The 17709-nt window shown below is 50.6% G+C and overlaps 1 protein-coding gene across 3 annotated transcripts in view; it reads right to left on the reverse strand.

The window, feature by feature from the left end:
* The window catches only part of LOC310765923 (ADAMTS-like protein 2), a 40526-nt gene extending 23356 nt beyond the window's left edge, over nt 1–17170 (reverse strand). For 2 of the 3 annotated variants that reach the window (XR_014549879.1, XM_083621583.1), the window contains exons 1-6: nt 16853–17170; nt 11567–11709; nt 9085–9160; nt 5235–5337; nt 3954–4099; nt 2498–2621 (exon numbers count right to left, since the gene is read on the reverse strand). Coding sequence is in view for 2 of the 3 variants with exons in the window: in XM_083621583.1 (XP_083477709.1) it covers nt 2498–2621; nt 3954–4099; nt 5235–5337; nt 9085–9160; nt 11567–11709; nt 16853–16939 (679 nt within the window). In the remaining variant the exon portion in view is untranslated. The remainder of the gene's footprint in view (nt 1–2497; nt 2622–3953; nt 4100–5234; nt 5338–9084; nt 9161–11566; nt 11710–16852) is intronic. The other variant, XM_083621584.1, reaches the window with a different exon arrangement.
* Nucleotides 17171–17709: the final 539 nt, after the last annotated feature.

Genomic DNA, 17709 nt, shown 5'->3' on the forward strand with positions numbered 1-17709 from the left:
AAGAGTCACCGATTTGTGAGCCTGACTGAACAAACAGTCCCAGCTGTCTGTGTTTAAAGGACAAGGGGGTGGGATTTCCTGGTTTCTGTGATTCCACTTCTGCCGAGGTCACTATCTCCTGCAGAATCTGGAGTCCTCCATTTCATCTCTCTCTATTGTTTCCCAGTCCGCTCAGCAGTGGTGTAGCGTGGGGGGTGCAGGGGGGGCCGGCCACACCGGGCGCAACATCTGGGGGTTAGGGTTAGGGGGCGCAAATCCACGGGTTAGGGGGCGCAAATTACTTGCCTTGCCCCGGGTGCTGACAACCCACGCTACGCCACTGCCGCTCAGAGGGAAAGAAAAACACAGGTAGGATATCGTGCTCACGCAACATTGCTGCACTTGCATGCAGTGCTTTCTAACCAGCCTTCTGGCTATCCCATGCCTCCGCTCCAAATTGTCCTTCACTTCCTTTCCTGCCGATTCTCATAAACTCTTTCACGCTTACACAAAAATCTCACGTTTGGCAAAAGCACAAACACGTAGTGCAGAGTAAAGTCTGTTTGTTTGCAAAAGATCATATGGAATAGTTTTAAAAACAGAATCTGAAGGTTCGTTAATATCATCATCATTAATTTATTAAATTAGTATACCACCCTACAGGGACACGGGTGGTGCTGTGCGTTAAACCACAGAGCCTAGGACTTGCCAATCAGAAGGTCGGCGGTTCGAATCCCCACGACGGGGTGAGCTCCCGTTTCTCAGTCCCTGCTCCTGCCCACCTAGCAGTTCGAAAGCACGTCAAAGTGCAAGTAGATAAATAGGTACTGCTCCAGCGGGAAGGTAAACGGCGTTTCCGTGTGCTGCGCTGGTTTGCCAGAAGCGGCTTAGTCATGCTGGCCACATGACCTGGAAGCTGTACGCCGGCTCCCTCGGCCAATAAAGCAAGATGAGCGCCGCAACCCCAGAGTCGGTCACGACTGGACCTAATGGTCAGGGGTCCCTTTACCTTTATACCACCCTACAGCCATAGATCGCAGGGCATCAGATATTAACATCCTGGAAATGAGGTCTCTCCTAAGGCAGAACTACACATCACGTACAAACGCGTTTAACAAACTCTTCCCAGCCATCCCAAAGCAGCTTTGGAAAGAAAAACTCTGGAGCAGTGCAGAGGTAGGAAAGGGGTGCAATTGTCAGCATCGCCCTTGAGCCAGTGCCACCAACTGGAGTCATCCACTTCAACCCCGACTGGGCTAGGCGAGCTGGGTAGCACTTCCAGAGACCACCTTCTGCACAGGAACAGGTCAAAGTGCTGTGGACTCACAGCTTAGAGTTGTGAGCACCGGATTCACTCCCACAAGAAGACAGTCGTCGCACAGCAGAATATAGCAGAGTATAGCAGAGCATAAATGACTCGGAGAGCAGCTCTGTAGAATATCTTCTTTATTCTATCTACAACTATATACAGAGCTAAATGAGGTCTAAACAAAAATGAATGCTGAACTGCACTGAGTGTCTGCAGCTGCTCTTAGCAGCAACCTTATTTATACACACGATCTCTCTCTAACACTCAGTCTCTCTCTCCGACACACTGACTGACTGACTCTGATGTGGTGCTGGAGCGGAATAAGTAGAGAGCAGAAAACCGCCCCTCCTCTCTGGAGAATCAGCAGAGCACATCAGCAGATTCTTGGATATGGGAGGGGTGAAATCTCCTCAGCAATAACCCTTCCTCTGCCTCCTGCTTTTCTGCTGAAAATGTCCACTCTAGCTGCTTCCCCCCTTCACAGGACTGTAGATATGTGTTTGTAAGGAAAGCATGCAAGTGGAACCCCTTAGGGTGGGAAATGGTGACAACCCCCTAACTTCCCGTAGAAAAACAACAGGGAGGTGAAGGATTGATCACCACATCCCATTCCTCTGCTTTAAATTGCCCCATTCTGAAACCGCTTTTCCTTACCAGATATTGCCTTTGGGGGTTTTGTCGTGCACCTTTGTATGTGATGTGTAAGGAAAAGGGAACCCTGACCACTAGGTCCAGTCGTGACCGACTCTGGGGTTGCGCGCTCATCTCGCTCTATAGGCCGAGGGAGCCGGCATTTGTCCGCAGACAGCTTCCGGGTCATGTGGCCAGCATGACTAAGCCGCTTCTGGCAAACCAGAGCAGCGCACGGAAACGCCGTTTACCTTCCCGCCAGAGTGGTATCTATTTATCTACTTGCACTTGATGTGCTTTCGAACTGCTAGGTTGGCAGGAATGTGTAGTTCTGCTCTTAAGCTAATGTGATTTCTCAGTTCAATTCTGCACCTTCTAGCACAAAGGCTCAGTAGCACCCAAATATCTTTTATGTTAATTCTTCAAGCTTGGTTGTTGCTTTGGCTTCAGGTATGGGGTTGGGGGGGGGGAGCTCCTGCTCTAGCCTAAGCGATTCTTCTGCCAACTTCCTGAGGAGAAGCAAGAGGGGTACCAAGAGGCAGCGTAGGAAATAGCTTAAGTGCTGTTAGCAAAGTGTACCTAAATGCGAGATCCCCTTTCGGAAGCTACCCGAGACGCGGTAACAAGTAGTTCCATCTCCTCCGCATACTTGACACCGATCCATCACCTGGGAAGAGTAGAGGCTGCCATCACACCCGATTGGCTGGAGAGAGAGAAAAGTGGGGGCAGACTTAAGAGTGCGAAAACTTTCCGTGAGCCTAATCCATACCCCAGACGAGAAGCCATCTCTTCTGAACCCCTTTAATCGCTTTCAAAATTGAAACGCATGGATCGCTGTGCATTTGCTCACATTCCATCCTTTGTACAAAAGACTGTAAGAAGAGCCCTGGCAGCTCACGCTGAAGGCCCATCTCACCCAGCATGCTGCTCTCTCTGTGGCCAAACAGATGCCAGTCAGGCTGCTGCCAGTGACTGCCACGGCCAGTTGCCCAGGAACATACAAAGACAAGGAATGTTCTTACCGTCCACTTTTTATTTAGTATTTACAGAGAGAGGCTTTATAACCCAGCCTATTGGATAACACGAATATGGCGGGAGGGACAGGAAACATGTCCACGGGCCAGTTAAGTGGCTTCCTTCCTGGAAATGGCTCCCAGTACGTTTCCAAGCTGACCTTTAAGGCCCTAAATGGCCTCAGTCCTGTATACCTGAAGGAGCGTCTGCACCCCCATCGTTCAGCCCGGACACTGAGGTGCAGCGCCGAGAGCCTTCTGGCGGTTCCCTCATTGCAAGAAGTGAAGTTACAGGGAACCAGGCAGAGGGCCTTCTCGGTAGTGGTGCCTGCCCTGTTGAACGCCCTCCCATCAGATGTCAAGGAAATAAGCAACTATCTTACTTTTAAAAGACATCTGAAGGCAGCCCTGTTTAGGGAAGTTTTTAATGTTTAATGCTGTATTGTGTTTTTAACATTTGGTTGGGAGCCAGCCCAGAGTGGCTGGGGAAACCCAGCCAGATGGGCGGGGTATAAATATGTTGTTGTTGTTGTTGTTGTTAGTAGTAGTAGTAGTATTGTCCCGAGTGAATGTCTACCCCACCCCCGTCTCTCCCACTTCCTCATTCGTCTCTCCTACAGGTGCTGCTACGTGCCCCCTGTCTTTGAGCTCTTTGCTCTCCTACTTTTAAGGCTCGCCAGGTTCTGGGAGATGGAGGGTCTGGGATGCTTTCTAAGACACTGTGTCTGTCAGCTGTTGCCCCCTGGTGGTGCTTCTTCCTCCTCCTCTCCCATTATTTCCTAGCTTTTCCCCTCATCTGCCTCCGAGCTGTGACCTTTCAAACCCCTGTTGTAATTCTAAACTGACAATGTCCCTGTCAATGCCTGTGGGAAGCTCACAAACAGGGCATAGGCTCCCCTCAGCCCTTGTGATTCCATGCAACTGATATTCAGAGGCATACTACCTCCAACAGTGAAGGAAGAACATAGCCAATGTAGGTCATTCCTCAGTCCAGGAGGTGGGTCCTCCTTACAGTGCTTTACCTCACACTTCCCACTGATGCAGACCCCTTGGTAGGCCCTGTCCTTGCACGACGTGCCATCCTGGGCGCGCGCCATCAGCTGCCTCTCTCCGTTCCTGGTGGTGCACTGGAGATCGCATGGTTTGTTAGAGATGCTGGTGTAATCATCTAGAGCAAAAACACAGGAGAAACTGGAACACAGGGTGACATGGCAGCGGTCCAGGAGAAGAGAGGCGGAAGATGCTCTCCTCTAAGGACCAATGGGATCAGGCTGACTCTGCTGGAGCTTTGTGCAAGCTGGGTGCTAAGGTCAGTTAAATGATTTTAACATCCACTGCCACCCAACTGAGACATTGGGCGATCCTGGGTGAGGAAACCTATCGGCTGAATTTACGCTACCAACGCAAACGGATTTCGCCATCACTCCTGCCTCAACCGAGGGCACCCTGGGTACTATTGCTTGTTGTAGCTCCTCAAAAGCGTAGCAAGCTTTATTGTAGAATGGCTTTTTCATGGGCTAGAGTCCACTTTACTCAGAACAGTGATTACTCACTGATGGTAACACATTTTCCAAGCTTTCAAATCCTCTCCCATTACCTGAATTAAAGAAGCATAAGCTGTGGGTTAAACCACAGAGCCTAGGACTTGCCGATCAGAAGGTTGGCAGTTCGAATGCCCATGACGGGGTGAGCTCCCGTTGCTCAGTCCCTGTTCCTTCCCACCTAGCAGTTCGAAAACACGTCAAAGTGCAAGTAGATAAATAGGTACCGCTCCGGCGGGAAGGTAAATGGCGTTTCTGTGTGCTGCTCTGGTTCACCAGAAGTGGCTTAGTCCTGCTGGCCACATGATCTGGAAGCTGTACGCCGGCTCCCTCGGCCAATAAAGCAAGATGAGCGCCGCAACCCCAGAGTCGGCCACGACTGGACCTAATGGTCTGGGGTCCCTTTACCTTTAAGCAAGCTTAAGAAGGCTGTGTTATCACCAGTGACTGATGTTGGAAATGGTAACAATCTTGTTCAAGAATTCCATCTGAACTTTAGCCGACCACCGTATCTCTTGCATTTCATACCGTTTTGGCCCCACCATTAACACTTTCTGTCTATATATCTAACCCCGTGTGTCATTGCGCGCTGCGGTTTCTACTCTACAAAAAGTTAGGTCGCAATGAATCTCTGTCTTTAAAGTGCCAGGGGACGTCTGCTGTTTTGCTCCTAGAGTCTTACAGATTGAAGACTCCACCAAGCCTTCTAAGTGCAGCAACTTCATCTGAAAGCTTCTGCTGAGTAACGTAGCAAAGGCAAACCTGGGTAGAGAGGCATCCACTGATAGTGTTGCTTCCCAAAGGCCTTGGCGTTGAAACTGGCGCACTGATACTGCTTGAAGCTGGCGGTGTTGGCAGGACAAAGCTGGAGGGAGAGAGAAACTCAGCTCATCACGGAATCCCCTTTCCTCTCAACGAAAGGCAGGCCAGGGTGGGTCTCACCATAGCTGTCAACTTACAGATTTGAAAATAAGGGGCCAGCAGCCTCGGAAATAAGGGATCAGCAGCCAAAATAAGGGATTTTCCAGGCACAGGTATGTTCAACTTCTGAGCCCCTCCGAGCCAAAGGCAGAAAGCCCAGCCAGCAGCCAAACGGAGCCTCAAGTGGTGGTTCCCACAGCGCAGCAACCCAGCAAAGGGGATGCAGCAAGGAAAACCACCGTCACCTCTCTGCTGGAAGCGCTGAGCAAAGGCGAGTCCCCAGGCAACACGGCCGATTTGATAGGCACAAGGCATGCAAGCTCCACCCCCAGTCATTCTTAGACTCCTTATTGGGTGAGCAATGCAGCCAAGCAACACAGTTGGAGCCTCCCTCCTCCCTGGCCGGCAGGGAGGGAGGGAGAGGAGCTGCTTCCTTTGAAACCCGGGAAATTTAAGGGACATCATCAATAAGGGACAGCAGCGGGACACAGCGGTGAGACAAGGGACTTTCCCGTCAAATAAGGGACGGTTGACAGCTATGGTTCTCACTGTATTTGCAAAGGCTCTGAACTTTAAGATTTCAAGCAGGTGGGGGGTTTAAGATCTCCAGATAAAAAGAGAAAGATTCAGGGCTAAAGTAGGACAAGATGCCAGCAATGCAATTGCAAGATTGGCTTTTAAAAAGCAAGCCATTGTTGGGGGGGGGGCGATCTGGATCCTGGCGTGGCAAGGAGGCCCACTGTGGTCTTGATCCAGATGGTACCCCTGACTGAGAAGCAGTTTCCATATGTACCGGAGGGGTGGGTCAGGTTTTCTCTTTCTCTGCTATGCTAAATTACCTTACAGAGTTGTTAATGTAAATAACAGAGGACCATGTGGGCCACACATGGCTTCTTAGAAGGGTGGGATAAAAATCAAACAAACTCCTTTATTTCTGAACTCCCTAGAGCAGCGGTTCTCAAACTGTGGGTTCCCCAGATGTTGTTGGACTACAACTCCCATCATCCCTGAGCTCTGGCCTTGCTAGCTGGGGGTGATGGGAGTTGTAGTTCAACAACATCTGGAGACCCACAGGTTGAGAAAGGCTGCCCTAGAGCCTATGGGTACCAGGGCACTCAGAAATGCTTCCTGTAGCACCTGGGAAAGGTCTCTATAAACAACCCCTCGAAAATCCAAAACGCTTGAGACGGTTTCTTCTTCCCACTAAGCTAAGTTTGACCGGCTCTGCATCATTCGGAAACATGCCCATGTTTCACTGGGGAGCAGGATCAGACCACCACCCACCCTTTCCTTCTGAACAAAGGGCAGATGGAAAGAGCTTATCTCTGCGAGCGAGTTTAATGAGTGGGGCAGCCCAGCCAGATGGGCAGAGAATAAATAATAAAACAGTGTATATATATATATATATATATATATATATATATATATATATATATGGACGCGGGTGGCGCTGTGGGTTAAACCACAGAGCCTAGGACTTGCCAATCAGAAGGTCGGCGGTTTGAATCCCCGTGACGGGGTGAGCTCCCGTTGCTCGGTCCCTGCTCCTGCCAACCTAGCAGTTCAAAAGCACGTCAAAGTGCAAGTAGATAAATAGGTACTGCTCCGGTGGGAAGGTAAACGGTGTTTCTGTGCGCTGCTCTGGTTCGCCAGAAGCAGCTTAGTCATGCAGGCCACATGACCCGGAAGCTGTACGCCGGCTCCCTCGGCCAATAAAGCGAGATGAGCGCCGCAACCCCAGAGTTGGGCACGACTGGACCTAATGGTCCTTTACCTTTACCTTTATATATATGGGTTGATGGGGGCAGGGAAGGCCACAGTATTTTGTGGTCCTGTCTCTTTTACTGCTCTTTTAGCTGTGGCAGCTATTTTGTGTTCTAGCATGGCTCCACAGTGAAGCCGTTTTGTGACTGGCGGCCCTTTCTCCACCCTCCAATTGTGCCCATTTCTTTCAACCATCAGGCATTCATTTCCTGTCACTCTGTCTCTCATGCACACCCATTGACACAAATACATGAGCACCCACCCTCTCTCTCCCCTTCATTCATCCACTACCCAACTCATTCATTCATGTTCTCTCTCTCTGTCTCAGTTTAGGGGTGGCCATTTGGCCCCCAGGTTGCAGATTTTGCCCATGTAGTCTAGGCGGATCTAACCTCACTATTCCTTTATAACCCCCCCACCCAGAATGCGGGGGGGGGGATTACTGCCAGATGTTCCCAAGAGTACAGTGGTACCTCGGGTTAAGTACTTAATTCATTCTGGAGGTCCGTTCTTAACCTGAAACTGTTCTTAACCTGAGGTACCACTTTAGCTAATGGGGCCTCCCGCCATAGCTGTCAACCTTCCCCTTTTTTGCGGGAAATTCCCTTATTCCAGTGCCGTTTCCCGCTGCTATCCCGGATTGTTACATATCCCGTAGACTGACAGGTGAGGCTGCTGATCCCTTATTTTCAAGGCTGCTGATCCCTTATTTTCAAATAAATAGTTGACAGCTATGCCTCCCACTGCCACTGCACCGCCGGCGCACGATTTCTGTTCTCATCCTGAAGCAACGTTCTTAACCCAAGGTACTATTTCTGGGTTAGTGGAGTCTGTAACCTGAAGCGTCTGTAACCCGAGATACCACTGTAATCTTTGAGCAGACCTGAGCAACTTTCTGAGGCTGCAGTCCTGGGAATAAGCCCCACTAAACTCACGGGAACTCAATGGTGCTCACTTTTGAGTAGATGCATATAGGACCGAGCTGCGGTTTGCAGCCTGGCAAGCCCAATAACACATCCTCAGGTTCCATACATATTGTTGCCTCCATATAGATAGTAGTAACCAACCAATTGCTAGTTGAATTCTATTTGATTTCATGCTCATAGCAGCAGGGGTGGAGGAAAGGGGCGGTGGGGGTGGTCCGCCCTGGGTGTCATCACTGAGGGGGGTGACATTTGGCACCCGCGACTCCCAAGCCTACCCCGAGCCATTGGGGGAAGGGGCAGATCTGTGCCACCTTGCTAGCAGCCTTCCCCCCTTCCCACTTCGTTTTGACAGTTCAGGGGAGGCTTGGGAGTCACGGGCGGGTGGCGCGGCATTGCGCCCCGCTCCTGGGCTGCTTCCGGGGGGGGGGAGAAGCCTCCCCATAGCTGCCAAAAGGAGGAGGGAAGGGAGGAAGGTGGCTGGCAAAGTGGTGTGGCTCCCCCCCCCCCAGCCCAGGAAGCAGCCTGCCATGGGAAGCTTTCCGACTGGGACGTGCCAGTGGGACACGGGTGGCACTGTGAGTTAAACCACTGAGCCTAGGGCTTGCCGATCAGAAGGTCAGTGGTTCGAATCCCCGCAACTGGGTGAGCTCCCGTTGCTCGGTCCCTGCTCCTGCCAACCTAGCAGTTTGAAAACATGTCAAAGTGCAAGTAGATAAATAGGCACTGCTCTGGCAGGAAGGTAAACGGCGTTTCCGTGCACTGCTCTGGTTCACCAGAAGCGGCTTAGTCATGCTGGCCACATGACCTGGAAGCTGTACGCCGGCTCCCTTGGCCAATAAAGCGAGATGAGCGTCGCAACCCCAGAGTCGGTCACGACTGGACCTAATGGACAGGGGTCCCTTTACGTTTACCTAGGTGCCAGAGCAGCTAGCTCCGCCTCTGCACATCATCCCACAGAACGAATCCATGTCGAAATAAGGATGTAGGAGACTTGATCTTACCTGCTGCTGGCACAGTTGGTAGTGCTTGGACTGACCCAGGCACATGCTACTATTTGTCCCCTGAGAAACTTGCAGCCTGCAAGAGAAAAAAGCAGTGGAAGTTTTTGCTTCCCAGGCTCAGGGGCCCCATAGCCCAGGCATAGGCAAACTCAGCCCTCCTCCAGATGTTTTGGGACTACAATTCCCATCATCCCTGACCACTGGCCCTGTTAGCTAGGGATCATGGGAGTTGTAGTCCCAAAACATCTGGAGGGCTGTTTGCCTATGCCTGCCATAGCCTCTCCTTCTATGCTAGGTTTGAAACACCATTGCAACACCCGTAACAATTTCTGTTGCCCTTCTTTGTCAGTTTGCTACTGCCATCATACACAGCCCAGAAGTGGAGAGGAGAAGCCATCGTCTCCAAGACTGGGAGGAGTGTAAGGACTCTCATTCCTGGGCTTCTATCTGAGTTCATTAGACCTGTCCCAGAACGTGCTTTGGGTCCTGGAACATGTTCAAAGTGCCTCTGAACATGTGCAGAGTGCAAAGATGGAAAGATACAGCCTTGCCCACTGCAGAGGAATGGCTGATTAAAAAAACTATTGCACTTGGTGGAGATGGCAAAGTTTGTTTAATTAGAGAAATGTTTAATTAGAGAAAAATCATTACCGACGTTTCTTAAGGATTGGAAATTTCTTATGGACTTTTTGCGTGAAAGAGAAAATTAACTTGTAATATCTGGATTTGAAGATTGAAAAAATACTGGTGTAAGGAAGACAGAACGGTTGGATTTTAATGAATGAATACTATATTTGGCTGCAGGAAATGCTTTTATCTTTTCTTCTCTCTCTAGGTTTTTCTTTTTCTTTTCTTTTCTACTTTCTGCCCTTTTTCTTTTTTTATAGGATGGTATTATAAAAAGATAATCTGTAATGGATATGTATTTCTGTTTATCTTTGAATAAGCATCAATAAATAACTCTTCTTCTTTTTTTAAAGAACACGTGCAGAGTGCTATTTTCTCAGCAATAAGTAGCCCCAGCCAGCACAAATGCATGCTGCAATTAAAGGTAAGTCGGGAGTTACTGTGTGTCATCTAGACAGGCACGGGAAGTGGGATAGCTTCTCTTGGAAAATGCCTGTAACTATCAAAGGCAACTACCAAAAAAGAAAACCCCACAACCCAACACTCCAAACCCCTGAAAAAGCACAGCTTTCCAAAACCACCATCATTACTGGCCCTAGATCTATGGAGTCCTTTAGAGCAGACTTCCTGATCCGAAGTCAGGAGGCTGTAAGGCTCAGCTCTGAAGGACTGGAAGGACCACGGGCAGAAAAACAGACGCCTGCTTCAAGCGCCTGGCTTTGTGCAGCTTCTTTTCATAGTCCTGTTGCATGAACTCAGCAGGGCTTTGATGCACAAACCGACGCCTCCTTCCTTGAGCGACTACTGTCATTACATTCCGTGGAGTGTGCATAGATAAATAGAATTTTTTTAAACAGGGTGACTGGAGCTGTTAGCTATGGAGTTGGGTTTGCTGTTTTTAAGAGAGACACTGGGGTGCCTTGTTAACGGCGCAGTTGATTTCAAAGTATGTTTGAGAATCCTGCCATCTCCAGACGGAAGGCACCTCGGCATATCTGGACCCTAATTATGCAGCCAGCCAGCCCACATAAAAGAAGTTTTCTCCACCTTTCCTTTTGACGGAAGGAAAGAGGAAAGGAAGGGGGGCCTTGATCAGGCTTTCTCCGCTCAGAAGTGCGCTCATGCAGAATAGAAAGGAGGGATTTGGGGATGGGGGGTGTGTGAGGCAAAGCATATTGAGTTCTTGGTTGGCAGGCCTCATTCGCGTCATGGGATCTGGAGTAGCAGGTTCAAAGAGGTGCCTCTTCAAGGCTTCCCCTTCAGCTCTTGGGAGAGCAGGCAGGAGCTTCTGCAAAGGCCTCGCAAGCCAATTTTGGACGGGAATTTGAGTGGGCGAGCCAAGGATGGGAACGCGGCTGGAATTCGTGAGAACGAAATCTGTCATCATCATTGTGCAACGCCTCCCCTTCCCTTTCAGCCGGGGAACCGGCTCAGGATGTGAGCTGTTGTACCTCAGGAGGGATGAATAGAGCAGCCCGCTGGGACCCTGGGAATACAATGATATTCAAAGGAGAAGGGGCGCAGAATAAGAACGGAGAGGAAATGAGAGGAATGGGGCCAAACACAGGGAACAGTGGCATAGCGTGGGGGGTGCAGGGGGGGCCGGCCGCACCAGGTGCAACATCTGGGGGGGGGGCGCGCTCGCACTCACAGCTCTCTGCCCCTACTAAAATCTACGGGTTAGGGGGCACAAATTACTTGCCTTGCCCCGGGTGCTGACAACCCACGCTACGCCACTGACAGGGAGAACCTCGGCTGCCGGCAACTTTTCCCTTCTCTGCTCTTTTTATACTGCGGTGGTGACGACAACAGCTTCAGCTATTTGTCGCAAGGTTCGTGCCAAGCTGGTACTTACCTCTGCCGTAAGCAGTGCCTCTCGCGGGACATCACCCCCCCTCCGCAGGTGCGCGAGCAGGTAGACCAGGAGCCCCATTCCCCCCACCACTTGGTGACCTCTTCGTTCCAGGTACCGGCTCCTTCTGGTGCGTCCCTACTGTCCTGACAAAAACAGGGAATGGTTAGCATGGGGACTCCATCCCCGCGTGTTCTCCTAACCACACAGCTCTGCCGCTGTTCATATACACATGCTTTTTGAGCTAGTTGGGGTTTTTTGTTTTATTTTTGTGGGCAGCAAATGAACCGTCTTATTTGGTCGAGACTGAATCACGCCACTGGAGAACGCTTGCCGCATGACCTGCATTTTGCTTAATTTCATGATATAATAAATAATAATAATAATAATAATAATAATAATAATAATAATAATAATAATTTATTTGTACCCCGCCCATCTGGCTGGGTTTCCCCAGCCACTCTGGGCAGCTTCCAACAAGGATTAAAAATACATCAAAATGTCACACATTAAAAACTTCCCTGAACAGGGCTGCCTTCAGATGTCTTCTGAATGTCAGGTAGTTGTTTATCTGATGGGAGGGCGTTCCACAGGGAGGGCGCCACTACCGAGAAGGCCCTCTGCCTGGTTCCCTGTAGCTTTGCTTCTCGCAGTGAGGGAACCGCCAGAAGGCCCTCTACGCTGGACCTCGGTGTCCAGGCAGAACGATGGGGTTGGAGACGCTCCTTCAGGTATACTATTCATACTATTCAGGTATGATATATTTTGAGTGCGAGGACTTGCGTTCCCCTGCTGTGGAACTGTGGGTTTTAAAGTTTGGATCCCATTTGCCCAAGGCTTTTAAAGCTGTATCATATCACTAACAACTCTCAGCACTTGTAACAAACTACAGTTCCCAGGACTCTTTGGGGGAAGCCATGACTGTTTAAAGTGGTGTGATACTACAGTGCAGATGGGGCCTTCAATGATTTCAAGATTTCAGTAAACAGAGAGTGGGTAGCCCTAAGTATGATTATATTGACATATTGTCCAACGGTAGAAAAAAAAACAAAAACAGATTGTCTTTTTCTGAAACTCCCATAATGCTTGCTGCTCTGATTCAGCTGTGGATTAAATTATTTGTCCGGAACTCCAGAACTTTGTGCTGGTATTCTCAGTCTGACCTTTTTCAGGCCTTGCCCAAGACATTTTGCTGCCGGTGGAGAAATACATACACACCGCATTGCATAGTACCCAATTTGTTTTGGAACCTGAGGCAGTGGCATAGCGTGGGGGGTGCAGAGGCGGCCGGCCGCACCGGGTGCAACATCTGGGGGGGCGTGCTCACACTCGCAGCTCTCTGCCCCTACCTGGCTCACTCACTCTCTCTCACTGCAGTGCTGGCTTGCCCCGGGTGCTGACAACCCACGCTACGCCACTGACCAATCTCAGTCACCTCTCCCACTCCCTGGCAGGAAAAGTGCAACAAACTATATTTTAAAGCTTTTTTCTTTTTACCCTTTCCTGAAACCCAAAATCTACCAGAGGCACCCATCTCACTCTGCCTAATGGTAGAACTGGTCCCACTTAGTTTCACCAATCCTACTGAGCCCAGACAGATTACCAGATGTGTGGTGTAAAAAAAAAACCACCCTACACACGATTTATTGTGCAGGATAATACAGACAACTAAGCTATTCTAAGATGAGAGTGTTTCACACCACGGCAGTTTGCTTATCCACTCGGCTTGTCACGGGCTCAATGGATAAGAGTGACATTTGGCTAGCAATCTGCAAGGGATTTTCAGCAATCCGAGACTTCGCTCCTACTTCTTGAACACTCCAAGAAAACATGGCAACTGGATGTACCAGTCTGCAATCCGCCTTTGTCAAAGTACACCTGCAAAAGTGAAGTGGAACAGTTTGACTTCAAACACATTGTAGGCATGCACCAAGGAGCCATGACCGTCCACTGTTCCTAGCCCTAGTCCTAGTCCTGAGTATTTTGAAGTTTACATGCATCCTAGCCATGGTAAAAGCGTGAAACAGCTCCAAATTCCTCTGTGTGGACAAAATGTGTTTGTCTTGGTCCTTCTGTCTTTCTCTTATCTCCTTTCCGAAAAGCTCAATTGTGTCAGACAATGATAAGTGGGTAGAAGCCACTTGCATATAAAGGAATGGAAGAATATGTCCACAGTGCAGTGTCTGAAACGCCCGTAGTCCTAGTCGCATTTTGCGACAGGGAATTTCATTAGCACAAGCAGTTTCTGAGCTCTGGCCACAGTACTGCGCCTAAGATTTCAGATTAAAACTGCAGAGTGGAAGGAAAGGAGGACCTTTTTCTGCCTCCCCACTTCCAGCCACTCTCTGCAGAGAAGAGGCCCTCTTAAGAATATATGGGGAGTGGGCAGAGGAAGACTAGATCATGTGGAAAATGAACATGTAATATTTTAGATGCAGTTCAATTCATTTTCAGCTTTGTATTCTTGTTATAAAAAAGTGTGCCTAGACATTCCGTTGTTGACCTCAGTTTAAGGTGCCATTTAGCTCCTAGCTTTCATATCTCAGTTTCTAACACTGCCACAGCGGGAACATACAGAGCACCATGATTAAGGTGAACTGCGTGCCAATATTGAACCAATATTGAGAAACCGCTTAGCTAAAAGATTGAAGAATCGCTGTGCAGCATGGGACGCGCCTTTCTAATCAGCTTTTTGTAAGGACAGATAATCTGCTGCATCTATCCATCGGGATTGCCTCCACAGAGGAGGCCACCTTGTACTTCTGCGTGAGTCCCTGCTCTGAACATGCCTCTTCCCAGAGGCACTTCCACAGCAGCAACTCACACAGAGATGCAACCTAATACCTCCGCATGTGCATTTGGGAAGGCAAGATCCGCAGCAAAGTAAATAGTTTGTGGAACGACAGGGAAGTGTGCATCCAATTTATTTCAGGCGAAGAGTGTGTCTCGGCTGCCGGAAGTTTGCGGCACGGTGGCAAAAGAGAACGTAGGCCTCATTTGAGAGGGGGCGACAACCCCTCCCATCCTAGACGCGGAGAGAGAGATGTCTCCCTCTGGCTATTCACAGTGAGGAAACGGCAAAGGGCTTCCTCACAAGCCTCTGAGAAACAGGGCCACAAAGGCTGCAGTGACCCATGAAATCTGGGAGGCTCAGGCAAGCTGATTGAAGTTAGTGGGGGGCGGGGTTGCCTCCCCCCGTTTAGAATAGCAGAGGTAGAGCTTGCTGGCCTGGCCTCTGAATGGGTGTTCTGTAATAATGAGGAGGATTTGACAGAGTTTTTACAGCTGCAGGGAGACAAGTGTTATTAAAGAGCACAGAGCTCTAATTAGAGCTTCTCTGTCAGGTCCCAAGGTGTGTCTTTGCCTCCCTCCCCAAATGAATGGCCCACACCTGCTGTTAATGGGAAAATGGAAGAGGGAAAGGAGGGGTGCTTAAGGCTAGTTTACACCAGAGACAGAAGGTCCAGGAAAATGGGGGTGGGGGTTTTCTGCTGCTTAAAAAAACCCCATCAACCTCAATTCTCTTTTCAAGGCAAGTGGTTTGTAGCTGAGGTTTCACTTTATCCAAATATCAAAACTTCTACTGCACTAAACTCAGCCCAGCAGAACATGCCCAACTGATGCGATTTAGAGTGGGTTACATCTGGACCACTGCTAAAGCATTTTCAGCAGCAGCAGCCCCACTGTGGAGCCCCTTCCCAAGGAAAGATGGGCACTCCCCCCTCCTTACCTGCCTTCATGAAGCAGGTAAAGATTTCCAGGATTTTGACTGATAGTGTTATATTAAGTTTTTCCACTCCTGGTTTTTAATGGCTATCTACAATTACTGTATTTGAATTGTGTCATCTAAACCGATTGTTGCGAGCTGTCCTGGGCGGAAAAAAAGGAGGTGAAAAAAATCGAAATAATAAATGCAGAAAGAAAAGTTGGATGCTAAAACAGGGTATGTAGAAGTTGGAGCAATGAAAGTGCATGGGATTGATCCTGCATGTGAACTAGGCTTCCTTCCCAGTGGCGTGGCGTGGGGGGTGCAGGGGGGGCCGGCCGCACCGGGCGCAACATCTGGGGGTTAGGGGGCGCAAATTACTTGCCTTGCCCCGGGTGCTGACAACCCACGCTACGCCACTGTTCCTTCCATAGAGTTTTCTTACCACAAGTGGCTGTACCAACCACACACCATCTAAGTCAGTCCCGGGATCCCATGCAACAACACAGCGGGTACAGGAGCACAACGCTTTGGTTATGTGTGCATGCAATCCAGCCGCTGTGCTGCAGCAAGACTTGTCTGCAAGGGGGACCCTGAGGGGTGGGCTTCTCAGTACAGCCACTTGTCTGGGAATCACATGCACATAATGCAGAGAAAATATGGATACATTGAGAAGTTTGCATAGCACTGTAGTCTTGGGTCCTCCCCACCTGTGAATTGCCCTCATTGCCACATAATGTATTTAGGATCAGGATTTTGGACTCTCCAGATGTCAGCTCGCATTAAGGGCTACAGCTTCCTTTGGACTCTGTTTCCACACATTATTATCCAAACCAGGCTTTGCTCTTCTCCAAGTCTCTAACTCAAATGCAATACAAGTGCATTTTTTATTATAAAAAACCCTCCTGTACGTTTTTTCCATCCGGCATTAACGTTATTCACACGTGAGCAGAAACAGCCGGAGAGGATCAGAGGCTGTTCTTCGTGCCATGTGTTAAAAACGCCTCCACTTCAAAGGGAAGACGACTTGGTAGCTGAAGCGGCGAAGGGGAAAGCAAGAAGGGGGTCTCCGGAGCCAAAGGAAATCCTAGCAGGGGACTTTTCAAAGCATTTCGCTTTCCGGGTCTCCTAATCCCTTGGGAATCCAAAGCAGCGAAGGGAGTGGCTGGCGCAAACTGCCACCCGTTCCCCTCTTCCTGCTTAAATTCGTGATAAAATGATCTCTGGCTTGGAGAGGGGGTGGTTTTCGGGGGCGAGGAAGAGAGGGAGCCCAACAACCAACAAAACAACAACAACAAAACCCGGGCGCGTCAGACTTTGGTGATACAGCGGCTGGGAAAAGGAAGGCGCGCGCTGGGGCGCATTTCTTCGGTTCCCAGGCCCTGGGCGGCTGTGAGCCGACTGCGTTTGCCCTCCCCAGTCCCGGAGGCTGAGCCGGCCAAGGCAGCCAGCTGCCCCCTGGCAAGGAGCCTCGCAGAGGATCCCGCGGGGAGGGCGCATCAACCCTGAGCGCGCCCGGGCGCACGGCAGCCGGCTGCGCCCAGGCTCCCCGCGTCCCTGGCGGTGGCCACCAGCCCCCTTACCTTAGCGCCCAGGGCGCCGGCCAGCAGCAGAAGCAGCGAGGGCGCGGCGAGGAGCCGGCGGGCAGAGCAGGCGGGAGGCGCGGCCATCGTGCGCGCTGCTAGAGCTCCATGGGCAGCCAGGAGGCGGCGGCGGCAGCAGCAAAGCCCCGGCGGCGGCGGCGGCGGCGAGAGGAGCCGCCTGCGCGCAAACCTGCATGGCCGAGCGAGTAATTAATGGCTTTCCAACCTGTCGGGCGGCGGCGAGAGCGCGGCGCGCAACCCGGCGGCTCCTGGGCGGCCGTGATTGACAAGGCGACCTGAGAGCCACCCGAAGCCGCGGCAGCCAGGGGGGCGGAAGGAGGGAGCCGGAGGCGGGGGGAGCTGGGTCAGCCCCCGGCGAGTCCTCGCTCGGCAAAGGGAGACAAAGGAGCCCGGCTTAGCAGCATCCTTACTGCAGCGGCTTCTGGGGGAGGAAGAAGAGCGCGCGGTGGGGGTCGCATCCTTTCCACCGGAGGGGGGGGGTCCTTAACTATTCCCCCCCCCAGAAAAGTAGGGTAATAATTGGACTTTCCCTTGGGATCCGGCACGTGCAGGCTTCCGAGTTTAACAGAGCTCTTTGTCACCAGCGCATCCTTTCCTAATTCTGAAACAGTGGCTCTCAAACTTTTCCTCCGCGGGCCACACTTTCGGAATAGATATTCGCTCGCGCCATGCCGACTTCTTTTATTGGGAAGAAATAAGCAGAGGTTTTTAAGCAGAGGTCGGATAGCCATCTGTCATGGATGCTTTAGCTGAGATTCTGCATTGCAGGGGGTTGGACTAGATGACCCTTGGGGTCCCGTCGAACTCTAAGATTCTGTATGAAATACATTGGGAAA

The sequence above is a fragment of the Podarcis filfolensis genome, assembly GCF_964270895.1.
Source record: "Podarcis filfolensis genome assembly, chromosome: 6".
NCBI classification, from domain to species: Eukaryota; Metazoa; Chordata; class Lepidosauria; order Squamata; family Lacertidae; genus Podarcis; species Podarcis filfolensis.